The sequence below is a fragment of the Phascolarctos cinereus genome, unplaced genomic scaffold (assembly GCF_003287225.1).
Source record: "Phascolarctos cinereus isolate Bilbo 61053 unplaced genomic scaffold, phaCin_HiC Scaffold_4;HRSCAF=312, whole genome shotgun sequence".
NCBI lineage: Eukaryota > Metazoa > Chordata > Mammalia > Diprotodontia > Phascolarctidae > Phascolarctos > Phascolarctos cinereus.
Window position 1 is genome coordinate 339,495,496 of NW_027555847.1, and position 27,407 is coordinate 339,522,902.

General features: G+C 39.8%; 1 protein-coding gene and 1 pseudogene across 1 annotated transcript; both read left to right on the plus strand.

Moving 5' to 3' along the window:
* The first annotated feature begins 5,192 nt into the window (after nucleotides 1-5,192).
* On the plus strand, nucleotides 5,193-17,170 carry ESM1 (endothelial cell specific molecule 1). The gene is made up of 3 exons (XM_020997151.2): nucleotides 5,193-5,922; nucleotides 10,770-10,916; nucleotides 15,545-17,170. Exons 1-3 carry the CDS (start codon nucleotides 5,442-5,444, stop codon nucleotides 15,643-15,645), a joined length of 729 nt encoding a protein of 242 aa, XP_020852810.1. The 5' UTR covers nucleotides 5,193-5,441; the 3' UTR covers nucleotides 15,646-17,170.
* Nucleotides 17,171-26,325: 9,155 nt separating this feature from the next.
* On the plus strand, nucleotides 26,326-26,718 carry LOC110213570 (large ribosomal subunit protein P1 pseudogene; annotated as a pseudogene).
* Nucleotides 26,719-27,407: the final 689 nt, after the last annotated feature.

Below are 27,407 nucleotides of genomic sequence, written 5' to 3' on the forward strand. Positions count from 1 at the left end.
CTCCAACATGGAATGTTGTCATTTTTGTCATTTTTGCCAATTTGCAGGGGGTGAGATAAAACCTCAGGGTTGTTGTGATCTGCATTTCTCTTATTAGCGATCTGGAGTGTTCTTTCATGTGGCTGTGAATACTTTGCAATTCTTTTGAGAACTGTTTGTTTATATCCTTTGATCATTCACCTACTGGAGAATGGCTATTCATCCTGGATTTTCTTGCTGTTGTTCCACAATCTTTGAGAAGTCCATTAAGTATTAATTCAGTTTTTCTTCCTTCCATTTTCCTGATTCTTTAAGTTCCCCTTAAATATTAAGTTCCTTAAGCTTCTGTCCATTTATAATCCCTCTTTGTTATTTCTTCTGTTAGCTCAATCTATCTCTCTTCTCTCTCTCTCTGTCTCTCATTGAATAGTGCACAAACATGAGAAAATTTGTTGCATTGCTTAGTTTTTTCATCATAATTATGCTTATTTACCCTATTGTATAATCAATCATAGGATCAAAGATACAGAGCATGGAAAGCACTTCAGAGGTCATCTTGCCCAATCCCCTTATTTTACAGATAAGAAAACCGAGACTCAAATAAGTGAAGTGACTTGACATACAGGTAAAGTGACAGAGCTGGTATGTGAACCCAAGTTTTCTGACTTCATTCTAAGCATTCTTTCTAGTACAGTATACTGTTTCCTGGGGCAGCTATGTTGGATAAAACGGATAAAGTGCTGGCCTAGAAGTCATTCCTTTTTCTTGAGGTTTCTGGATGGTAGAGATTTGTAGAAAACAACTACTGGGTCATCTTGCTGATCAGGTGATCCTGCCTTATCCTCTGTTGTTGTTGTTGTTGAAATTATTTGCTCCATTTTAAAAATTTCTGTCATTTTCCAATGTTGCCCTCCAAAATAGCCACATTTTGTAACAAAGAAGTACAGTTAAATAAAACAAAGCAATACATTTACTATTTGAAGATATTTGTCCCCTTTAGTTGACTGCTTCCCTACTGAGTACAGGGGAAAAGATTTATTCATTAACTATCTGGACTCAGAATTGGTCATTGCATTGATCTGAGCACTAACATTTTTAGGTGCTGTTTACCTTTAAATTATTGTGGTCATTATGTAAATTAGTTCTGCTCACTTTGGTTTTCCTCATTCTTTCCAGTATTCCCAAGTTTCCTTGAATTCTTCACATTTGTTGTCTCTTGAACACTCATACTCTACAATTCATTTGGCCATAGACCCAACAATAGGCATCTATTTTGTTTCCTGTTTGTTTCTGCATCTTCTGCTTTTCTTTATTGACACTCTTCCTTGGAGAACTTTTTCATTCTCATGGCTTCAACGCTGACCTCTATGTTGATAACTCCCAAATCTTTATTTCTCCTCTGTTCCCCTTACTCACATTTCTGATTCTTTACTAGATCCTTCTCAATAGGATTCCAAACCCTTTCAACAAACTCATTATGTTTGATGATGATAATAATTATCATAATAGCTAACATTTATATCATGTACTACACCAAGCACTTTACAACAGTTTTGCATTTTATCTTCACAACAACCCAGGAAGGGAGGTACTCTTATTATCCTTATTTTATAGATGGGGAAACTGAATTGGAGGTTAAGTGACTTGCTCAGGATTATACAGCTAGTAAGTGTCTGAGGCCAGACTTGACCACAGCTCTTCCTAACTCTAGGCCCAAAGGTCTATCCACTGACCCACCTGGTGGGATGAAGCAAATTCTTCATCTTTCCCTAAAGCCAGTTCCTCATTCCAACTTTTCTCTTTCTGTCAGTGGCAGCACTATTCTATTGATCACTCAGGCTCCACTCTTTGGAGACAACTTTGGCTCTTCTCATTTTCTTTATCTTGTGTAGCAAATAAGTCCCTAGTTCTGTCATTTTTTCCCCTTTGAAATAGCTCTCAAAATTATTCCTTCTTTTCTGTTCCCATTGTCTCTACTCCTATCCCAACCATCGCCATTTCATTTCTGGCTTATCATGATAGCTGGCCCTCCAACTCCACTCTTCTCTTCATCCATGCACTAGACACTGCAGAGCTAATCTGCCCCAAGCTCCACTTTCATCCTGTCACTCCCATGCTTAAGAATCTTCAGTGGTCACCACTGTATATTATATTACATCTCATCAAAACCTCTTTGCTTGGCTCTCAAGGCCTTCTTTGGTCTATTCCTGTCCTACCTACCCAAACTTATTTTCTACTACTCTCCAACACAAACTTTGCTCCCCATTTTTTTCTGCACATGCTATAGTCATTTTAGTCTTTATACTTTTACTATACTTCACTTTTACTTTTCCTCATGTTCTTCTTCTTGGAATGATCTCTCCCTTCCCTTCAGTCCATCCAAATCCTAGCCATCTTCAAAGGCCAGTTCAAGCCTTCCCCGACTAGAGTCACAGATATTTTGAGCTGGAAGGGACCTTGGAGAAGTCACTCCTTTCCTGGATTTCAGTTTCCTTCTCTCTAACGTGGGAATATTAGTAGTTGCACAAGCTTACCTTAAAGTTGCCATATAAAGGTGAGCTATTATTGTTGGAGCAGGAACAGTAACCCAGGACTCTTCCACCACAACATATTCTTTCAACAGACTTTTTCCTGGTAGAAAAGACAATTGAAAACAATTTGTTCCAACAGCTGATGAAGGCAGCTAGCTGAAGCTGCGGCTGTGGAGTACTTAGAACTTCATCAGGCATCAAAGATGTCAAGGCCATCTGCTGACTCCTAGGATGCAGTGAGAGTGAGGATGATGCCTTTTATGCAACTTTGCCTCACTTAAATCCAATTCATGCACCAATCAAGACATCACCCAGTGATGTCATTGGTCCTCTTCAAGAATGAAGGACAAACAACATCTTTTTTCAAAATATGAGACCTGGAATGAGAAATAACTTCCATCTAACTACAATTGAACTCAGGGAACAAAAAGGAAATCAAGGTTATTAAATGCTAGAAGAGCAATGCCCTTTTATTGACTAGCATAAAATAAGCTTGAATTGTTTTTAGTGCTCATTGATCTCTTCTCTGAACAGCTACAGTACTTAAAACCATTGCCACACAATGAAATCTTTAATGCTAGAGACCATCTGACATTGTTTACTAGTTTTCTCATGGATTTTAGGCTTTTTCCATCCTGGTTATATGGTCTGAGGTTAAAGACCACAAATCATACTTATTTTGCATTTCTTTGCTTGCTTTTCACTTTCCTCACCCCTACCCCCACCTCCCAATGCCTAAATAAGTGGGCACTTAACCAGTCCTCCCTCATTAAGGTTTCGGGGAGTTGTAAGTTTGTTAAGTCATTCAATGAGTCCATCCACAGACCTTATTGGGATCCATCTTAATATCTTCTTAGTCTTCCCCAGTGAAAAAAATGCTTCTTTTAGGGAAGTGACTGCATACATTCATATAGGGCAGCTAGGTGGCACAGTGGATAGAGAGTCCCAGGCCTAGGGTCAAGGAAGACTCATCTTCCTGAGTTCAAATTTGGCTTCAGCTACTTACTAGCTTTGTGACCCTGGGCAAGTCACTCAACCCTGTTTGCCTCAGTTCCTCAGTCTGTAGAATGATCTGGAAAAGGAACTGGCAAACCACTCCAGTATCTTTGCCAAGAAAACCCCCAAATGGGATCATTGAGTTCAACATGACTGAAAAAAACGACTGAACTGGACTGTATTTATAAAAAAGCCTCCTGTTTAATGAGTCAGAATCATAGAATGTTAGATTAGAAAGGAACCTCCTATAGATGATGAGACTGAAGCCTAGAAAGCTTAAGCCTCATGGGCATTGATCTAGACAGCATTGAGCTAGTTGTCTTGTTTTATAGAGAAATGCTTTTTCCCACTTCTCTTTCAGGATCTACTTAAGATCTGGCAAGGGAAAGAGTACTCACTGGACTTGGAGCCAGGTTCAAATTCTCTCTCTGACACTCACTAGCTGGGACCTTAGACAAGTCATTCAATCTCTGAACCTCAGTTTCCACATCTGTAAAATGGTTTTAACAGCACCACTTACCTCCCAGGGTTGTTCTAAGTATCAAATGAGTTAATGTATATAAAGTGCTTTATAAACCTTAAAGCTCCCTATAAATGCCACTTATTTGTTCAGCGTCCACCTCAGTCCTTATTTGAAAGTATCTAAATTTTGTTGTTATAGAGCAGCTTCCCCCTCCTCCCTACCTCAGCTTTCCAGACCCTCAGGTCCTGCTAAGGAAGGCCCTTGTTCACAGGTGACATTTCAGGAGGTCTGCTCTGTCTTTTCTCTGGTCTGGTTGCTGAAAGGGTGGCGCCAACCACCCGTAGGCTGTATAAGTTTGTTCTGTGGCCCATAAGGTTTTCCCCTCCTCAGGACTTTCCTCTCTGGAGCAGTGTTCCCATTTCCCTGCTGGCTCCTCTGTTTTCTTGGGATAGCTGCCTGGTCTTGGCATTTCTGAATAAGGACTCTGACAGATGCCCTAAGGTGAGGGGAAGGACTTTGAATCTGTTCTGTCACTGGACAAGCAGGCCTGGTGATGGATTAGTCTTCTCCCCAGGCAGTTCTGGGTCAGTGGAAGTCCAACTGATAAGTTTTTTCCAGAATCGAGTAACCTAGAAACGCAGACAGCAGGGGTTTTACTTCTTTTGTGACTTTTTTTGCATTGATTTTAAAGTTCACTCCTAGCTGCAATGCAACGTCTAAATAGAGTTACAGAAATAGGTAGACACATGCTAAATGAATTGCTTTGGAAATAAGTTTTTTGTTTTTGTTTTTGTTTTGGGAAAGGGGAGAGAAAAACCCAGAGTGGGTAAAAGCTAGAAAAAAAAATCCCTAACCAAATATTTCTTTTCTTCTGAGCATCGAAAAGGTACAATATAACCATTTCTTCTTCCAAGTGACCTCATGGACGTTGAATGAGTTCACATCTGACTGTGAGCTGCTTGAGATCAAGGCATATCTTTGCCTTTCCATGTAACTCTAGCACTTAGCTCGAGTGCCTGGCACACAGGGGATGCTTAACAAATGCTTTACCGACTGAGGGCAAATACCAAAATGCTCAGTATCATTTTTTAAGTGGAGCTTCTTCGGTCGCAGCGATGCACTCAGATAACCATTTTCCTCCTGACTTCAGGGGCTCCTTCTGCAAGACAAAGCTTCGCTCTGTGAGGTGCCTTGTGTCAAAGCAGTTCCTGTCCTCAGTGATGGTATGCAACCTCCGTTCTTCCCTTCTCCCCTCCCCCACCTTTTGCAGACGTCCTTGAGCATTTGAGACGGATGTAAGAGGGTTTTTAGTCCTCATGCAAAACAACTAACTAAACATAACAGATGACATCACCTCGGGCTTTTCAATTCCTGGATGGCAGCGGCATGTTAATCCAACCTTCATCCTGGATTTCATAAACTAAAGTAAGAGAGGTTGGCAGGAGGACAACTCAGCCGGATTGAGGAAATTGATGACGGCGAAGCGTGCGGGCAACCCAGCGTATAAAACTCATCCACTTGTAGCCCGATGCTCAACTACTTCTTTGATTCTTGGCGTCTGCACCCCGCAGCGCGGACCGCGGTCTTTTAAGTTGAGAGTTCGGCTTGGAAGTCAGCCTCGTTGTGCGCCAGCTGGGGAATCAGCCATGAAGGGCCTCTGGCTGCTGCTGACCACGCTGCTGATACCTGCGCACCTGGAGGCGGCCGGGGGCAGTAACAAGTACGCAGTGGATTGTCCGGCTCAATGCGACCCCAACCACTGCAAAAGCAGCCAGAACTGCAAGCAAACCGTGCTGGACGACTGCGGCTGCTGCCGCGTGTGCGCCGCGTACCTCGGCGGGAATTGCTACCGCACAGTGTCGGGCATGGACGGCGCCAAGTGCGGCCCGGGGCTGTACTGCCACTTTTCCAACCAGGAGGATTCTTTTGGTGAAGAGTTTGGTATCTGCAAAGGTAAACACGGGGCACGCTTTGCCTGGCCCACCAAGCAACAGGTGGAGGGTTCTGCTCACTTCTAACACATAAGGAGGTCTTAAACTGGAAAGGGACCTCGGCCGCCAGCGGGTCCATTTCACAGATGGGAAAATTGAGCCCCAGAGGAAGCAGTTAGGTGGCATAGTGGCCAGAGCTGTGGACTTGGAGCCAGGAAGATTTGGATTCGAATCCTCCCCCCCCCGCCCAGAGAAACTTGGGCAAGTCTCAGCCTCAGTTTCTCCATCTGTAAAATGAGTTAACAATATTACAGATTTAATAGCACATACCTGATGGGGTTATTGTGAGGATCGAATAAGACAATCTATATAAAGTACTTTACAAATGTTAGTTGTCGTTATTAAGTTAACTGCTGAAGGCCACACAGAGAGTAAATATCAGTTAGATATATGAAGCCAGATTCTGTGGCTCCAGTCTCTCCACCCTTTCGACTCTACTTTTAATAAGGACTCTCAAAGCGAAGAATCAGGTGGGAAGCTCACACACCAAAGGGAAGGAATCGTGTTAGGTAGAAAAGACAGAAAAAGACACCACAATGGTCAAAGACAAAGCTGACCCACACACACACACACACACACACACACACAGAGAGAGAGAGAGAGAGAGAGAGAGAGAGAGAGAGAGAGAGAGAGAGAGAGAGAGAGAGAGAGAGAGAGAGAGAGAGAGAGAGCACAATCAATCCTACTGTCCTACTGTTTAGGGAAGTCCATCAGAGAAATGTCATCAAAGGAAGGTTGTAACAACTTCCTAGGAGAGCTATTAAACACTAGCACATCTTTTGTCTTGGATATTGGGTGCACCTGCCCTAGAGGCAGAGAGCTTTAGTGATTGGTGATTCTTTGAGCATGAAAGGTTGGAGGGTGGAGACAACTCCAGGTAAAATATTCCTTGGGGAGCAACAGTTCTGATTTAGGAATAGGGTGGACACCATCAGTATTCCAAACGCTTGAAAAGGGATTCTCTGATAAACAGAACAAAGTCCTCTTTAGACCAGAGCTGACCATTCAGAACAATATACAGATATTAAAGGATAAATGAAATCTGAAGGAAAGAAATAGATGCAACCAGGAACAAGAGAGCAGCCCTAGAAGTTGGTAGGACAGACTCTGTTCCCTTGAATCTGCTTATTAAAAGCAGAGGGAAGTGTTAGTAGAATTTATTGAAGCTTGAGTGCTTTTAATTTGAAATATTTTGAATCAAGTTTTAATCAAAAAAGCAATGCTTATTTAAAAAGGTTTATAATATCAGCAAACTCCTTTCTCTTCTTTAGGAACTATGACAGTAGCAGAAAACACCTAGTAGGTGGAAAGAGCTAAAAAGTGATCAAGTCTACAAATTAAAGAAAGCTTTTTTTTTTAAATTAAAGCGCTAAAACATTTGGTATGTTTCTTAGCAGTTTCCCCATTTAAATGCATTTGTAATGAAAATGTACCTTTAAAAAAAGAAAGCAGCCATCTGGTATTGAGATGTTTAAGCTTATCTAATAATTTTCCCATATTTAAACATAATTGAGAAATGAACAACTTTCTCACTCACAGAAAGTGCCAAGAACTAGGAAATGTATGTTTGAAATTCTAAGTGACTTTTATTATTATTATTATTATTATTATTGTTGTAGTTACCATTAATATCTACCAGTGTAGCCAATTTGAAAGAGTAGGAATGATGGAACTTAATGTAATGTCTTATTTATTTGGCAAATTCTCTCTCTCTCTCTCTCTCTCTCTCTCTCTCTCTCTCTCTCTCTCTCTCTCTCTCACACACACACACACACACACACACACACACACACACAGAACTTTGGTTTGAATAGGATCAAGTTTTCTGTAAATAGCGTCTTATCAGCCAAAAAGACCAAGGCTTTTTGCAAGGAAATTATAGAGGAAGTGGTTAACACAATCATACTTTATATATAGTGAGTTATAGGCTGTAGATTGCTTTTCTCCTGGCATGAAAAGGTCTTTTTAACTGTATGCTCACATATGGGGAAAGAGGCAAATTGCAGAGATTCCAAATTCTTTGCAGCAAGCAGCTATTCCCCTGGATTGATGTAATAGCTGTTGAGCGATGCTGGTTTTAAAGAGATTTTTAGGATTCCTCTTTCAGGCATCCTTCAGATTCTAGAGAAATTTTTCTTTGGATTCTTTTCTCTCTCCTGGCAAGAAATATTGGTTGGAGGAAACTTTTGTGAGCATCCTAGAATGACATTTTGAAAGCTATTCCAGTTTGTTGCAGTCAGAACTAAGTCTTTCAGCTGTCCAAAGCAGCTCATGTTTGGTTATGTCAGAATGACCCCAAACATCCAGATAAAGACTGGTAGTTTATCCAAGTTTCTAATCACCTAGATGTTTGATGCTGTATGGCCAAAATTTCAGTTGGCCAATGGGTAGTCACTGAATCTCTGTGCTATGTGCCTAGCACTGTACTTCATTTTCTGGAAGATTAAAAAAAAAAGCTTATCTGGGAATTTTTAAGCTGCCACTACTTATGTGTAGATATAGCCTGACTCTTTTGAAGTTGTCTGTGTAGATGTCTTTCATACCTCTCCAAATCACCTTCCCCCATATATTTTGTTTGACTAATGTCCAAAAGTAAAACAAATCTTTTATAGAGTTCTGGTCACCCTTTGAAAAGGATGCATTTTGAAACACTTTGTTGATGATCATAGAATTTGGATCAGAAAAGGAACTATCAATGCCATCTAGTCAATTTCATCACCTTCATTTTACAGAGGATAAAATGGAGGCCCAGCCAGGTTGGATATGCTGCTAAGTAACTGAGAAGGGATTTGAAGACAAGCTATGTCACTCCCAATTCAGGACTCTTACACTTATTTATCAGTTAATGACCTTTTTTTTTTTGGTTTGTTTCTTTTCACTTCAACAGGAGGGGTTTCCTTGTTTCAAGGTCAAGATCTTGAAGCAAGGTTAGGCTTCCCTTAGGTAGATGTGCATAGCAATTATCAGGTAACTTTAAAGCTTACTTAGTATTTATATTGGGCTTTAGGTTTCCAGTGGGCTTTATCATCACTTTCCTGAGAGAATGAAAGTGTTCTTATTCAGTCAAGTCCTACTCTTCTTGACCTCCTTTGGGGTTTTCTTGGCTACTGAAGTGATTTGCCATTTCCTTCTTTAGCTCATTTTATAGATGAGGAAATTGAGGCAAATGGGATTTAGTGACTTACCTAGGGTCACACAGCTAGTATGTGTCTTTTCTGAGGTTGGATTTGAGCTCAAGTCTTCCTAACTCAAAGCCTGATGCGCTATCCACTGTGCCATCTAGCTGCCTGTAAGCAAGGCAAGTAAAGTCAGTGTTATTGTGCCCATTTCAGACTGAGAAATTGAAGTGGTGAGTGGCTGGGGGGGGAAGGGTTAGGAGAGGAATTTTTTTAAAAATCTGGCTCTTTGAGGGGCAGATCTGGAGTTGAAGCTCTTGCATTTTTTTCTCCCTTTTGGAGCTGAATCTCCTGATCTCCATGCAGAAATTTCCACGTCCTGCCAATTGACTAGCAAGTAGACTGTGGTGCAGTGGAAAGAGGGTTGATCTTAGATTCATAGACTCAAGTTCAAAACCCAGTTCTGCCCCTTATTACCTGTAAGACACCCTCATCTGTAAAAAGAAAGGCTTAGACTAGATGATGCCTAGAGACTATTCCAGTTTTAGATCTGTAAACCAACCCTGTATTCAAAATTAAGTACAAATCTATATTCTAATAACCACTGAGGACTGGAGGGGGTGATTCTGTGCCTTCTGTTATTTGTCTCCCACCTCCGCCTCTCTTGGTTTTCCATATAGCTAACCTATTAAAAAGTGTGTGTGTGTGTGTGTGTGTGTGTGTGTGTGTGTGTGTGTGTGTGTGTGTGACAGAGAGAGACAGACACACAGAGACAGAGACAAAGAGACAGAGAAAACAAAGAGAGATGGGGGGGCACACAGAGGGAAAGCATGACTCCTCTTCAGAAGAAGAAAGAAAATAGTAGGCATAACATGGGGTAGTGAAAATCCCATTGGACTGGAACTGAAGAGACATAGGTTCTAGCTTCATCTGTCATCAGCCAACATTGGGGCCTCAGTTTCTTCTACTGTAAAATGAGATCTTTTTCTCTGAAGTTCCTCCCACCTCTGAAATGCATTTTTCTTTTCTGGAGAAAATGGCTATGCACTGACAATATTTTTTTCTGTACAATAGGAGTAATTAAGGGAAACAGCCTAACATAATAGATAGAGCACTGGCCTTAATGTCTGAGAGACCTGGGTCTGAATCCTGCCTTGGACATTTACCAGTTATGTGAACACAGGCAAGTCACCTCTCTTAGCCTCAGTTTCCTCATCTGTAAAATGGGGCTAAATCATACTTGCAACACTTACCTCACTAGGGTTACTGTGAAAATCAAATGAAGTAATGTATGTGACGTGTTGGCTGTTAGGATCACAGATCCAGAGTTGGAAGGAACCATAGAGGTTATTGGGCCCAAGTACATCATTTTTTGAAGAGAACCAACCAAGGCCTAGAAAGACTAGGTATAGAATCCAGATTCAAATTCAGTTCCTGTGACTCCAAACTCTCCATTACCCCATTATTATTAATACCTGAATTATCTAGGCTTGCATTTCTGATCTGTTAGGAAAGTATAGAAGTTTGAGTTTTACTTTTCATTTTTTAGGAAATAAGCTCTTATGAACTAAATATGTTTAAGCCAAATTCAGCTTCATATTCAAATCAGAACTACTGAGAGTTTGGGTATATAGCAGCTAAAAAGTGGAAATAATCAGCCCCTCTACTAAGCTTTTTTTTTTTAATCCTGAAGAGTGTCCTTATGGTACCTATGGAATGGGATGCAAACAGACGTGCAGATGTTCATCTGGCATATGTGACAAAGTTACCGGAAAATGTTTGAAATTTCACTTTTTCCAAGCTTCAAGGCCTTCCAAAAGGAGATTGGTGCCTTCTTCAGGTAAGAGCTGACCCTGCATTTCACAGAGTCAGAATAATCATGTCCTTAATCTAGCAGTCACTCTTTTACCAATTAATAATTTTCATTTTATTTTAAGGGGGATGAGTAGAAAAAAGAAGTATGTATTCCTCTCCACATATGTAACCCAATGGGAAGGCAGGCTAGTTTTTGTTGTTTGTTTTTAAAAAGGGGAATGTTTTTCTTTTTTTTGCAAGGCTAAAGCATATTGTTTAAACATTAAGAGATTTCTCAGAAAACGTCTCCCTTTTCATGTGGAGAATGAATCTAATCCTCAGCTGATTATTACATTTCTCCTGTTTGAGGGGTCACTGATTAGGATATAGAAGTTCTGTAAATCCCGCAGTGAGCTGCTTTAGATATTCACTAGCCAAAGTCACTCCCCACCTGATCTCTTACTTAGAAAAAATTATTTTAACAATGAAATATTCAAGCCAGTATAGTAGAAACTAACTTTTTTAAAAAAACACTTTGATGCTCAATTATTGTCTTGAAATGACCAGTCTTAGTCAATATTCCTGAGAATCTATAGGTGGGGGAGCAAGAAGTGTTTGACTGGTAAGTGAGATTGTTGAAAGAAGCACTTCATATACTGGGCATGTCCGGGCACTGGCCCAATCTCCCACAGTTTCCAACAGAGTCCTGCCCATAGGCTTATTTTTTACTGTAGGACTTTTAAAAATCTGTGATTACTTCTGCAGAGGCCCTCCCTCTACTGGTACTGATCCGCACCCTTGTACATATTTAGGAGCCATGTTGTTGTGGCCTGGCATCCAGCCTTTCTGAAGAATGCCCAGTCTGTTGTCTTGGCATTGAGTTTTGGCCATCCTGGTCCTCAGAGGGTGGTCAGCCCATCCAAATCCTTTCTAGGATGATTGGGGGACCAGCCAGAACTCACAATCAATTAGCATAGCCAGGGTCACATTCATCTTAGAGTACTATGTTAGTGGAAACTGGGCACATATTGAACATTTGATAATTGTTGAATTGATTAATTAATTTCATCTACATTGGACCTCTCAGTGAGGAAACCAATTGCCAATGCAGATCAGCAATTCATTGGTGGCTTGGAGCAGGGGTTCTTAACCTGGGATTGTAGGCAGCCCAGAGTCCATGGACTTGAGAACTTGGATTGAAGAAAAAAAAATACCTCTTTGTTTTTACTGACTTCTAACTTATATCTAGCATTTCCTTTAAGTATGATTTTTTTTTAATGAAACATTATTCTGAGAGGGGCTTCACCAGATTTTCAAGGGGCTAGAGCTGCCTGGTGCACTGAGACCTTAAAAACAAAGCCACAGAGCCAATATCAGAGGGAGTCTTGAACAAGAAAGGTCCTCCTTGCTCCCAAACAGGATCTATCCATTATGTCATGTTGCCTCTGTTAAATGGTAGCAGCTCATTTTATAGAGTTTGTCTATTCACTAACAAGCCATCTATCCTACTGTCCTTAAGTGGAAGTATTAGATAATTCATCAGTCTAGATTTTCTGATCACTTCCATTTCATATTAATTACAATAGAGTTATGTAAATATATGCATCTATAATGTGCTTTGTAAACTTTAAAGTGCTATACAAATGCTCGCTATTATTGTTATCTTACTGTGTTTGGTAAATGTGCCTATTTCTCCAACCATAGGTGCTTTCTGCTCCAGTGTACAATAATGCAAAATTATATGCACTACAAATTGTGTCCTCTGACTTATTCACAGCGTTCTCCTATAATATCGCTAGGCTCACTGGAAAGGAGGCAAAATATTGACTTTTGAAATGACTTGTCAATCACAATTGTCTTAACCATGGTTTTTTTTTTTCAAATTAATGGGTGTGGGAAGGAGTCAGTAACTAAGGTAAATTTAAATAGATTCTTGGAATATTTTCTTTAAGAAATAAATATTTTGGCCAACTTAATAGAGCATGAATTGTGAGGGCCATATTTTAGACATAGAAATGAAGTTATGTTCTTCAGCCAGGTTCTCCTTTAGCCCCTTACTGCAGGGCTGGGGTGTCAATGGCACACAAACTCTGCTGTATCCTATGAAGCTGGGAAGGTTTGAGTATTGGCCTGATGATCAACAGTACTATCTCTTCCCTAAGGATTGGCCTAGCCAAGAGCAAAAGGGATTTGTTTGACCACAAGGTGTTAAAATGTTTTGGTGACAGCAGATCCTGAAGATGACATTCAAAATATTAGAGGGATTGCAATCCACTTTGGTGGAGGTAACCCAAACTGAGGACATCACATGTCCTTGAAGTATTGGATTGGAATGAGTGTTTGTAGTAAGCAGCACATAAATAGCTGATAAAGAAGGAGAATTCACTCACTTGCTTTTTCTTTCTTTCATATTTATATTTAACTTAGAGGATTTTTTTTACTTGTTTACACCTTGGCTCTAGAAATGGAGTATTTTCTGAAATTATGAGATACAATTCAATCTTTTAAAATGTTTGTGGCTTATCTATAGGTCCTCAAAACCTGCACGGTCAATGTTTCCTGTGATTTGAAAATATTTTGGTCAGTCAGATTGCTTCCATTATACGTTCAAAAATTGGGCACATAATATGAGCTCTCTTCAGGGAGAAAGCACATTTCTTCTTTCATTTTAGAAGTGGGACAACTATGGATGCATACACTGTTAGACATAGTCACTATGTGGATTGGTTTTACAAGGAGGGGTTCATTTGGTGGTGGCTGGAAATGAAGGAAAATCACAAATAAAATCTATTTTATGAGATTTTCTTCCCCTTAACTATTTGCAGCTTTCTCTTCCATTTTGCTTTTATAAAATTCCAGGGTCAGAAAGGACCATGAGAGATCCTCTTGTTCATTCTCCTCTACTCAGCTACACCAGGATCTAATCGCATCCCCTGTCCTTTTTGTCATTTTATAAAGAAGGAGATTCCATGGCCTCCCAATATAGTCTAGTCCAGGGTTTAACAATCCTCAATGACAGGAAATTCTTCTGTATGTCTAACCTACATCCTTCATGCTGCAAGGTAGACATCATTTCCTCTTGTTCAGTTCTCCATAGGAAATGAAGAGCAGCTGTTTTCCCTGGGTTTTGTCTCACTCTCCTCTTTCCTTGCCAGGTTGCACAAAGACCTTTAGTTCTACCTTGATCCCTTGTGTGCAAACTCATTTTGGGGTTGGAGACCAAGAATGAATGAAATGAAAAATATCTGAACCCTTTGCCACAACTCTTTTTGGAGATTTACAAACCTTAAGTAGCCTTTCACTCTTCTTTTCCCATGGAGCATTTCCCTAGCTTGGCCAAAGGGGCAAGAAAGCTCATTGTTCATATGTGACTGAGAAACTTCACATATGGCATTATATATTTCTGACCGAGAGCAGGAATTCCTGGAACTGATTCTCAGGAATCATACCACTAAGTGGTACTGATTTCTCCATAGTAACCAAGCCTTTGTAGCTAGAACTGAGTCTCCAGGGGGGCTGCATATTCCTAGTTTTCCTTCTTTTTGCAGATGAAGAAACAGAGACCCTGTGAGTTTAGGTGACTTGTCCAAGGTGACATAGCTAGTAGATACATGAGGCAGGATTTGGTTCCAGATCTTTCTGACTCTTAAGTCCAATGCCAGATACCATGCATAATGTCTCTATGCACCTAAACAGCTGCCTGAGTGGTCTAAGAATTGTAGATAGGCTTAAGGTATATGAGCTTAAGAATATGGAAAAATGACACTGTTCAGTTCAGAGCCTTAGAGTACGTAAGCTACTATCATAACTTCATAGATTCTTAGGGCTGGATGGGATTTTGGAAGTCATCTAGTCTGGCCCATACTTGAAACAGTAATCCCTCTACTTCTGAATTTTCTAAGGCTGATTTAGCATAAAAAAAACCTAGCATCCAAAGAAAACTCTAGCTTGCAGTGGGCCTCTTAGGAAGATTGTTGTTTGTTTTTTGTTCTTGAAGAGGTTGGTGCCATCAGGAAGGAGATGCCATGACTTGCAAATGAATTGGATTTAAGTGAGGGAGGGCTGTGCAAAGTCACCAGCCTCATTCTCTCCTCCAGAGCCATCTGGGCAAGATATAGATCAGGACAAGTGGAGATGAACCTGCCTTAGGAAGATACCATGAAAGCTGTGTGTCTAGATCTACAGATAGATACCCAGGAAGCCTGAGCAGCAAGAGGATGCTAGACTTAACGACAGAAAGATCTGAGTTCAAATCTCACCTCAGATACTAGCCGAGTGTAATCCTGGGCAAATCATTCAGTCTCTCACAGTGTCTCTTTCCTCATCTGTTTTAAAAAAAAAAGCATCTCCCTCAAAGGGCTGCTCTGAGAACCAAGTGAGATCATCAGTTATTGAGCATTTATGAAGCACTTATTATGAGTTCGGCACTGTACATGCTTCTAGCGATACGAATATAAATAACAAAATAGTTGCTACTTTCAAGGAGTTGTAAAGCACTTTGCAAACCCTAGGTGCTATATGAATGCCAGGAACTGTTATAACATGGCTGAATAAGCAAATGCTTTCCCACAAATTGAGAATTTCAAGCACAAAGTGATAACTTTCTCAAAAAACTCTGTGACCTATAAATGTACCTCAGACGGTTGGATCTGATTTTTGTTCTTAACCTTACAGATCGTGACATGGCTTCTGGAGATGGTAATGCTGTCAGAGATCAGTTTGTGAAAAGCAGTGCAGCTCACCCTCCGGTAACAAAATGGTTAAAACCTCGCTGATATTGGGTGTGATTTGATGGGACAGCCAAATGAGTACTCCCCTCGAAGACTGTTCAATACACAGTCACACATTTCAAGAGCAATCTGGCTTATCCAATAGGAAAACCTGACTTCTGGAGACCAACTGTGATCCAGTGTGCCTCCAGTGGGGGTGGGGTTGGGGGTGGGGGTGGAGAAAGATTACTTACATTCTGTAAAATGCACATGGCTGGACACTTTTAGATATTTGTCTTGATAAGTATTTGGACACTAGACATATTATAGATCCGACAGATATATAGCAATGATGAAGAACTAAAAGAAAAGATACTCAAAGGCCAGTGTTCAGGTGTGGCGGCCAAAGAGAAGATGTGGAGAGCTAAAACTCCCAGCTTGTCTTTTGATTGGGATGGATACTGATACCAAAAGCCCAACAGCAAGAGATGGGGAGACTGGGCAGGGGTGGGATCAGAGGGCAAACGTCATATGCCAACTTGTGTTCTTGTGATGCCTTTTAATTCCATGTAGTGATTGTAGTTGGATTGAATGCATTCTTTCACTTTGAGAGAAACAAAAGGAAATCTAAATGAGAAAACCCAATGAAATAAGTAAGAGGGATGTCTGCTGCCCATATGAAATTGTGTAGACGTGGGTAACACTGGGGCACATTTTAAAGGACTGTTTATGTTATCTACAGACTCAGATGGCTTGTGGAAGGATTCTAGGACAGAGGGGAGAAACGGCTTTAGAAATGATTTTAAAGAACTAGTTTCCACCTCAGAGGCAGGAGATGGAGACATTTTTGTTAGTTTTGGGGGAAAGGGTAAATATTTATATATTTTTTTATAAAGATACATGTTACTATGATTCACATTGTATGCCCATATTTATCTCTCTCTTGAGGAGGTGATCATGGCATGGATTATGTGCAGAGGATGGTAATGGGAGAGTTGAGAGAGCTGCCGAAAGGCGGATTTAACTTTCCAAATATGAGTAGCCTGCTGGCTAGATGGCAATTATAATAATAGAAGTCATAAGCATAAGTGGAACCTCAAACACTTCAGTCACATGGCAATTAATTTTTGTTAGATTTCCCCTAAAAATGTACTGTGACTGAAATGTCATTCAAATGACTCCTTGAGCAAGGCAGCAAAAGGAAGGCTGATTTTAAGCTGGTAACTGATGTGCTGACTTTTTGACTTTGAGGGATTTGATGCCTGTTTTTTAAACCTGGAAAATTGGGATGTATGGTGGAAATTGGGGTACAGTTATAATGATCCTAGCATAAGCAGCACCACTATAGGAGATGCTGGCCAGGAACATTTGCAAGATATTTTATTTGAAGTTAAGAATTGAGTTATTATTGTTGTGTTGTTATTATTATTTAAAAAAATGATCTTACTATTTACATAGATCTTAGACTCTAAATTTATGCCAGAGTTGTGAATGACAGATGGGGTCTTTGAATGTAAACCTAATAAGCTGTATGATTTTTGTTTTTAAAAGGACATGTTTATTATTGTTCAATAAAAAACAACTGCTATTATTGTGGGTCTGCTCTTGATTTAGTGTTCTCCTCAACCCAACCCTCTCACTTCTCATCAGGACTATTACAGTATTAAAATGGCCTGATAGGTCTCTTATCCAGCCACCACAAAGCTGATAAATTAATGTTCCTGAAATATAGGTCACACTGTATCACTCCCCTATTCAGTAATTTTCATTGGCTCTTTCCCAGCAGGCTAAAATACAAATGTCTCTGCTTGGCATTTATAAAGACTTTGACAATCTATCTTTAGCCAAGCCTTCCTTGTCCTGTCTACATCCCAGCCAAACCCCTCTCCCCTGAAGGCTCAGTGTAGCTACCATGTCCTAAAAGCTTTCCTGAGCCTCCTAATTGTTAATGTTCTCCCTCTTATGGAATCACTTGCTGTATATATTCACTGCCCTCATTCCAACAATTTGTTCCAACCACCATGAAGGCACAAGGAAGCAGGCACTGGTGGATCACTTGGAGCTTGGTCAGACATTGAAGACGCCAAGGTCATCCACCATGTCCTGGGCCGTTGCCAGTTGTCCTGACTTTTATCCTGCCACTGGACTTTGATGCCTCAGGAAGAGGGAGGAGGCTGCCGCCTTTGTGCAGCTCTGCCCTACTGAAATCCAATTCACACACAGGTCAAGACATCACTCCATGATGCCACTGGTTCTCTTAGAAAACAAGGCACCACCACCAACAGCAGCAACAACAACGTTGTTCCTATTCACACAGTCTTCGTTTCCCTCTAGCTTCATCAGATGACCTGACAGTTAGGAAGTAGATTCCTCATTGACTTTCCTGCTTAAGAAGAATCTCTGTCTCCTTAATAAGTCAGCTCAGGACTTGAGCAGCATCTCTAGCTCCTTCTCACAGCCACTCCCTGGGATGTAAATAGGTCCTGTTAGCCTGGGCAAGGATGGGGAGGGAGACAGCACTCAGAGATGAATCCCACTTACCTCCATATAGGTTTTCCTTTCTCTACCATAGGCCAGCAGCTAGACATGTTTGGGATGGCTACAGCTCCCTCTCTGCTATTTCCAATACTGCTCTTCACCTTTTGGTGGGTTTTTGTTTTCCCTAGTCCTGAAGGGTTAGATGGTATCCCTTCTCTTTTGCTCACATGAAACAATCAATCAGTCAATAATCATTTAAGTGGTTACTAAATGCCAGGCATTATACTAAGCGCTGGGGATATAAACACAAAAACATTGTCCCTGCCTATATATAGACAAGATATATACAGTATAAATGGGAGGTGATGTGAGAGAGAAGGCAGTAGCAGTGGGAGGGACTAGGAAAAGCCTCTTGAAGAAGCTAGTATTTGAACTGAGTCTTGAAGGGGGCCTGGGAGTCCAGGAGGTGAAGGAGAGAAGGGAGAACAATCTAGACATGGTGCGGAGGGGCAGAGGGAGGGCACGTTTGGTTTATTTTTCAGCATTTTAAACAATAATTAAGGGAAATGGTAAAATAAACCAATATTCAAAGACATAGAACAGAAGTAGCATGGACTCGTGGTAGAATGTTGGTCCTGGAGTCAGGAAGACTGATTCAAATCTTACCACAGACACTTAGTAGCTGTATGATTCTAAGCCAAGTCACTTATCTCTATGTTTCCTCACCTGTAGAATAAGGGAGTTGGATTTGATGGCATCTAAGGTGTTAAGGCTCTATCTGTGATTACAGATCTGGAAGGATCCTTAAAGGTCACTGAGAGAGGCCATATGGGTGGTGAGAGGCAGAACTGGTATTTGGACCCATTTCCTCTGACCGGTTATAAAAAAAATCTAGCCCCCTTTCCCCTGTGACACACTGAACTGATAAGCTTACTAAGTGCTGCCATCTTATAGGAATGAATGTGTGTGTGCGCAATGCAATGAGGCTCTGACACAATTCAGCCCCTCTTTAGCATTCTTGACCTCTTTGTGTATTCAGATCAATATTTAAGCACAGTTGGAGTAGAAAGGGCATTGGGTGCAGCTAGGTGGCCCAGTAGATGGAGCACTGGACCTGGAGTCAGGAGGGCTATGTGACCTTGGGCAAGTCACTTAAACCTGATTGCCACCAAAAAACAAAGACAAAAGAAGAGTATTGGATTTGGAATTCAAAAGACCTGACTTTGCTGCTTATTATCTGTGACCTTGGGCAAGTCCCTTCACCTCTCTTTCTTGGCCTTAATTTCCTCATTAGTAAAATGGAGATATACCTTTCTTTAGTTATGTAACAGGTTTCTTGTGAAAATAAAATAAAATATGCAAAATATTTTATAATAAATACTTTTTGTTAAATAACAAATACTTTAACATATAAGTAATAAATATTTTAACAAGTTGTTTTTTTCCAAATTGACATTTTTATTAACACCCATAGTTTTAAAAAATATTATTTAATGTTTTACATGATTGCACATTTTTAACCTATTAACAGATTGCTTCCCATCTCAGGGAGGAGTCAGAGGAGGGAGGGATAGAATTTGGAACTCAAAACTTGAAAAAACAACAAATGTTAAAAAAATTTTTAACATGAAATTGGGGAGAATAAAATGTTAAACATAAATGGATGTTCACTTGACTTGAAAAAAATTATTATTAAAAAAATACACAAAAATGTTTTGTGAAAACGGTGTAACAGTTAAACAGATGATCTTCTGAAATAGTTAAGCCACACCAAATACGAATTCTTGTTATAAAAAAAAAAGGTGGGTGGGAGCAGGAAAGAGAAAGCCTTAAAAAAAACAATGGATTAGACAGGTGAGGCTTTGTTAGTAGGATACATAGTCAGTGGAACAAAGTGTCAAGAGGTTTACACCCTTACTTTTAACAGTTATCACTAAGGTACATTTCGGCTCTTGCATCACCTACCATCTGCTTCATACATGCCCAGCAATAAACCAGGACAAGCTCATGCCACTTTGGTTATGACAAGGTTGGGCCTGTTGAATCCAAATGATTGGATCTGTTTATTAACCAACCACCATGTGCAAGGCACTGTCCTAGGTGCTGGGGATACAAATACAATGATACAGATGATACAGGGATACAAATCCCTACTTGCAAAGAGCTTACCTTTAAATGGGGAAGACAACAAGGACACATTATGGTATAAGTATATACAGAGTAAACCTAAGGAGAAAAGACACATAGTAGTTAATATAGTTTAAGATGTACCAATGTATGCAGTTATACTATATACACATAGACCATACTTTAATATAGCAGCATAAACACAGTAGTTAATCTAGTAGAATATATAGTAATACATATATAGTAATACAGAGCATTTGGTAATTTAGTAGATTCTACACCATAGTAGTTAGAGAGAAAGAACTGGGGGCAGCTAGGTGGCACAGTGGATAGAGCACCGGCCCTGAAGTCAGGAGGACCTGAATTCAAATCTGGCCTCAGACCAAACACTTGACACTTACTATTTGTGTGACCCTGGGCAAGTCACTGAACCACAATTGCCTAAAAAAAATTTTTTTTTTTAAATTAGAGACAGACAACACTAGGAGGTGGGCAGTTCTGGAAAGGTTTCAGTCAGAAAGTAGAGCTTGAATGGCACTTCGCAGGAAGAGAGATTCTTTGAGGTGGAAGAGGCATTCTGGACATGGAGGACAGTCAACATAAAGGCATGGATGAAGGAGAAGGGGTATTCTGTGTGAGGATCAGAGAGAACACCATTTTGGCTGAATCACAGAAGGAGTAAAGTCTAGAGAGGCTAGAAAGAGAAAAGGCTTTAAAAGATAAACAGATGAGTTTATATTATATTCTAGAGGCGATTGGAAGCCAATAGGATTTATTCAATAGGGGAATGACATGGTCAGATCTTTGGATCTTAAGGAAAATATAAATGGTAACTATTTTATTATTAGCTATCTAATAGTCAAGGTTGGGTGTCTTTTGACATGAACCTCTACTTCTTCATTTTTTTGGTCTAACTAACATCTAAGCCTAAGGTCCTCTCTACCATGGTCCTGAATAATTCTGCCTTGAAGCCCTTCAAGGCTGGGACTGAAGATTTTCAGCACTGAGATGACCAGGCCTGTGGGTCAGAAAGATTATTCTGGCTGTGATGTGATATGATGGAAGGGTGGGGCAGGGCAGAGAGGAGAGGTTCTTTTTACCTCATTGTTACAAATACTTTTTACATATGTATACCTATTATACATATAGTGTATATAAATATATATTAATCTGGTATAACACATGACCTATTTTCAGATGTGCATTCATATACTATGTATGTATTTATTACTTATTATCCACATATGTATATATGTTTATCTCTATATACATATACATGTTGTGTGTGTATATGTACATATATGTATACTGATGCATAAATTCTATAGATTGTGTACCAAACTATATATCATGGTCTAAAAACATGACTATTCTTTATCTGCTTTTTTCCCCATTCAAATAGTTAAATGAGCACAATGTCATTTGCTAACAAAGTTACTGTCAAGTATGTAAGGATTGCAGGTGATTTTATTGACACAGTAAGAAACAAATAGTCTCAATCAGGACTATTAAAAAAAATTGGTCACCAAGGCTGTGGATATGAATGCAAGTCTGAGAACAGGTCACTTGTCATGCCAGATGAATACCATTTCCTTTTCGAACGGGTAACTCTACAGGGGAATGCTATCGACACAATAGAGCTGGATTTTCACAAAGCATTGGAAAATTTTTCCCATCCTTATGGACAAGATGGAGAGATGGAGGCTAGAAGATAGTACAGTTAGGAACTTTCATGGCTTCTTTGAATAACTATGAATGGAACTCACTTGACTAATTTTAAACAGTATAAATAGAAGTCCTATGAATTACTTAGATTTTTAAGTGTTGAGGGAGCCACATTCTATCATTTTTTAAAAAGAATATTGACATCTGGACCAAGGCTATTTTGCTTGCTTTTGTATATTGTCCAACAGAGAATGTATGCTTGAGGGCATGAGGTTAATCAGATCCTTTTGCACTTGAAGTCAAATACTGGGGATCTTCAATTGCTTCCTTCTCTAGATTCCATAGGGGTACCTGGAAGACCCCAGCCAGAGCTGGCATTACACGGGACCACCTTCCCCTTTCCTTGTCTCAGGCAATCACAGGGCCTACCTCAATGTTTTTTTTTTTCCTAATACTCCCTTCCCCCATTCCCTTCTTTGCCAGTTATTGCCCAAACACAACCCCATCTCCATCTAGAACCTCCAGTCTACTTTAATCCTTAGGTCTATTCCTCCTTCACATTTGTGGTGGGCTGTTCCCCTCCAGGATTCTGGCCCTGTATAGCAGACACCCTGCTTTACCATCCGCTCTACTGATACACCCTCGTTACATCTGGGCTTTGTCATTTACCCTGCAACTGAACTTTCTTCTTTGTATTGTCTAACTTAAAGTGTGAGCTCTTTGAGAGTAGGGGCTGTCTTCTTTTCCTATTTTTATCCCCAGTGATCAACACAGGGCTTGGTACAGAGGAAGTGCTTAATAAATTCATTTTCATTTATTCCATTAAATATGGGTGATGGAACTATCAAAACCAAGGTTTCTTTATTTAGGAAATGTCTTAAGAGCATAGACTTTTATGTCTATAGTGTAACCCAAGTCTCAAAACCTATAGGGGTTCTCTCCTCATTAGTGGAAATCAATGCCCTGCACCTGCATAAGGGTTGGGACAGAGCTGGCAAGAGTAAGAGTCTCTAATTGTCTTTAATCTCTGGCTTCCAATAAAATATTATTTTTAAAAATATGTCTTACACAATTGAGCATATGTAACCTATATCAAATTGCTTACCATCTTAGGGAGGGAGAAAATCTGGATTTTCAAAATAAAAAAAATGAATTCTAAAAATTGTCTTCACATGTAATTGGGGAAAAAAATAAATTATTCAATGTCTGGCTTCCAGCTTCAAGAAACAAGGTGCATGATACCTAAGTCCTCTTGAGGTTGCTGAAGGGAGCATGAGCTTCTGGGAAGAGGCCAACTTGAGAGGAACTGGCAATCTCCATAATGTCCCTATCTTTAGCTACACAAGCAACTTCAGGGAATTTTTCCTTGCATGAGATCTAAGACTCTGTCTCATGGTTGAACTGAATTTATCTTTCTCCTAATGGGAGAGCTCCCTCACTCTGTATTGTCTGGTATATATTCTCCTATGTATACTTTCTCTGATTTCTGCTTTGTTATCGACTTGGATAAGTGGGCTTCTTTTCTACTTATTATTTGTGTTCATTGTGGAACTGATATTTGGTGGGAAAGAAGTCAAACCTTGGATATAAAGCTTATGGTCCTTCTTCCCTACAATTAATGAGCAGTGATCAGTTGGAAATTGAAATTGAAATAGAAAACCACACCCCCTAGACTACTAATATTTAAGAGAGCAGGTAGATATAATTGTAGCCCAATTCCCATTCTCTCCAAGGAGAGCAGAGTGGTCAAGCTTTCAGCCCCAACCTCATGCTTCCCCTCCTGGCAGGAATTCAAGTCTTCCTTGGAGAAGGGTGGGAGGAGAAGAGGTTAGAGTTGTCTATCCTTCCTCCCTTTGAGTCACATAATGATAATCTCATGATACAGATGGGAGGGATTCCCTCACTACAGTAGTTTCAAGATCCTTTCTCTGTAAAAATAATATACTACATGCCTGTGTGTCTAGTTCAAAAGGGCATAAGGAACTAGCTTGCATCTAAGTCCCTTCTAATTCTAAGTTTTTTCTAAATCTATATAAATGCAAGTTGTATTTCTAGAAATAAATGAAGACCTTTAACTTTATAGGAAACATCAGGAGAGCTGTTAAGGTATTAAAACAAACCACACCATGTTTTCCGAATGAATCTCTGGCTTATCTTACTGTGTAAATACAGATTATTTGAGGCCTTTTAAAGTCTCCATAAAGGTTTATGTGCTTAAGTACACATCTTACATCAAAATATACTTTGAATATCCATTTTCAGACTCACTATCTGTTTCAATGGATGGTTTAGATCTCTAGTGTTATGAAAGCATTTCCTGACACCTGTGAAGTTGGTAAATATTTCCTGTTTTTGTTGTGTCTGCAGAAAACAGGAATTAAGCAGTTGGAAGTGATTATCTAACCAACTGCAGGACTGATAGACATCTCCTTAGTTCCTGGCATAAGATTCCTAGTTTCCTAATATCTGTCAAACTTTCTTTTATATCTTAAGGTCAAAGGATTCTGCTTTCTTAAGCTGACAGATGATTAAGATGCAGAAAAAGGAAACTGGATTCTCAATTAAAACACAGTTAGGACACAAGGCACCAAATATACCATACATATCTTAAAAAATCTCTGCTTATATCCAACTTTAAATCTTCAGCGGCAAAACAAAACCATTCAGAAGGACAAAATAAAGTACATCATAGTATAGAAACCACTATACACACAGGTGTCAGTTTGCAAGTTTCTAAGGCTATGTTTCTGATCATCTTTCAAGCAAATAAAAGGCAATACTATTTATTATATTTCAGAAGAATTGTTTACATCAGTCCATGACTTGAAAAAGTACTGATATATCTTTTCTTTCTTTTTTTCTTTTTCTTTCTACATCCCTTCCCTTCCCTCCCCTCCCCTTCCTTCCTCCTTCCCTCCCTCTCTCCATTTTTTTTCTCTCCCTTCCTCCCTCCCTCTCTTCTCCTTTCTTTTGATTGAATCTTACAATCTCACTCAGATTGAAAAGGCAATGGTTGCTCATGGCTTTCCACTTCACCACCGATCAGTACAGATGCTCTGTTTATGACCTGGGCCATTTTGTTCCTCCTTAGGCTATCTGGTGTACCCTGCCACCCTATCCCAAGTGCTTACTATAATGGTGATGAACTTAGTGAAGGCACCCAATTGACTTTAGCCCTACTGCAGCTAAGAATTTCTGAGCCCAAGCCATCAGCCTCAGCCTCCCCAGTCACAGAGATTTCAGGTATTCACCATACGCCTGGCAGGTTCTGATATATTTTAAATATTTTACTTATTGTTTTAAAAATGAATGGGTAAGGGGCAGCTAGGTGGCACAGTGGATAGAGCACCGGCCCTGAAGTCAGGAGGACCTGAGTTCAAATCAGGCCTCAGACCAAACATTTGACACTTACTGGCTGTGTGACCGTGGGCAAGTCACTTAACCCCAATTGCCTAAAAGCAAAAAAAATAAAGAAAGAAAGAATGGGTAATTAGACAAATGAAAATGGACTCACTTATTTCCCCCTGCAAAACAAGGATTTCTATAAAACACAAACTGAATTCTTTAACTCCATCCAATGAACATCACTTGAAAAACCCCATAATTCTGCAGGAGAACCACCTATTTTAAAAGAAGAAATAATGGAGTTCTATTTAAATCCCCAAACAATATTTGTGTGCTCCTGGAAAAAAAAAAGGATACAATGCTAGAAGGGAATGCAAGTGAGCCCTCCAGATGGGTCAGTCACACTTCCCTGTCTGCTATTTTTAGTTTTCTATTCCTGCTTTTTATTTTGGGCTTTGGCTGGCTTCCTTGGGAGCTTCCCCTCATACCTTTCTTATATAATGTGTTAAAGGCTTTTCCCTCCTCAAAGGAAATTCAAGGAATGTTGGCAAGTTTCAGGAACTCAGGCTTGCCTGGGCATCAGAGGAGTTCTTGGTTTGATAATAGCTTAGGAAATCAACAGTCATGGTTAACTTTCTAGCTTTTTAACTCCGAAAGGCTACAAAAAGGAACTGAACATAGCAACAATACAGGTTTGAAATTTAGCTTGTGAAGGGATGTTTCCCTCCATATTCCCCAACCTAAGACTAACAGAAATGAAAATATGGAGAGTGAATTATTTGTTTGTAAAATAGCTAACTTTAGAAAATTCCATAAAAGCTGATGTCAGTAAATACAAATAAATAAACAAAAAACCAATATGAAAGTGTAGTCCAGTTCCAACATCTGTAGACTATATTCTACAGGCAGAATTTTGTAACATTTATTGAAAATTCACTGTGTACAGAATATGGTAGGAGGCATCATGAGTAATAGACCATGCCTTTAAGAAGTCTGTGTATTCCTTTCTTTTCACTTGTCTGTAAGGTGCTTGGTTCTTCTTTGGAAGGTAAGGCCACGTTGTGGTGAACCCTCATTTCATCCGGCTACTAGCACCATTACAAACAAGTCTCTCCTCATCCTTCCATTGAAATGGCCATCTCCAAACTTGTTTGCATCTACTCTGCCCTCATCCTTCATGATGATGAGGTTACAGTCACAGAAGATAAAATCAACGCCCTCATTAAAGCAGCAGGTGTAAATGTTGAACCATTCTGGCCTGGATTATTTGCAAAGGCTCTGTCTAATGTCAACATTGCAAGTCTTGTCTGCAATGGAGGAGTCAGTGGACCTGCCCCAGCAGCTGTTGGTGCTGCCCCTGCTGGAGGGGCAGCTCCTGCTAATGCAGCTGCCCCAGCTGAGGAGAAGAAGAAAGAGGAAGCAAAAAAAAAAAAAAAAGAATCCAAGGAGTCCAGTGATGACATGGCCTTTGGTCTATTTGACTAAATATTTTTTGTAACATTAAATAAAAAGCTTAACTCAAAAAAAAGAAGTCAATATACTCAAAGTTGATATAAGATGAAAAGAAATATAATGAAAACATAAATTTGTATATAACTGGATTAATCTCTTTCAAATGCCATTTTGAATGTCTTTATCCCTTGTCCAAAAACCTTCAGTGGCTCCCCATTGCCTACAGCATACAGTTTAAATTCCTTAGCTTGACATTTAACATTTTGCATAATCTGGCTCTTCTCCATCTTGTTCTCCAAAACAAACCTACCCCTTCAGCCAGATGCTTGGATTCACTAAATCCAGAATGGTCTGTCTCTCTTAGTATCTTCACTCATACTATTTGTTCTACATAGAATGCAGTTTCTTTCTCTCCACTACACCCTACCCCTCCAACTCCTCTCTACTTATTTAATGTCTTAGCTTTCTCCTTTTTTTTCCCCCAGGGCCACTTCCTTTATAAAACCTTCCTCAGTCACCATAGTCCTCAGTAGGGGTGACTTTGGTTTTCAATAATAGCCAGATATCAATCAAGCCTGATAAATAAGGTGAGTGATCAAGTTTTTATAATAACATTGATGTGAAACTTACTAAAGTGTTGATCATGACTTTCTTGTGAAGCTCATAGACTGACTCTACCATGAGGTAAAAATAAACTGGGACAAAGTAAAATAATTAAACTAATTGACATACAACAAACCTTATAATCAATTGCATCTTTA

Coding starts and splice junctions, on each gene's coding strand:
- ESM1 (XM_020997151.2), top strand. CDS start 5,442: ATGACGGCGAAGCGTGCGGGCAACCCAGCGTATAAAACTCATCCACTT. Junction 5,923..10,769: donor AGAGTTTGGTATCTGCAAAG/GTAAACACGGGG, acceptor TTAATCCTGAAG/AGTGTCCTTATGGTACCTAT. Junction 10,917..15,544: donor GAGATTGGTGCCTTCTTCAG/GTAAGAGCTGAC, acceptor TTAACCTTACAG/ATCGTGACATGGCTTCTGGA.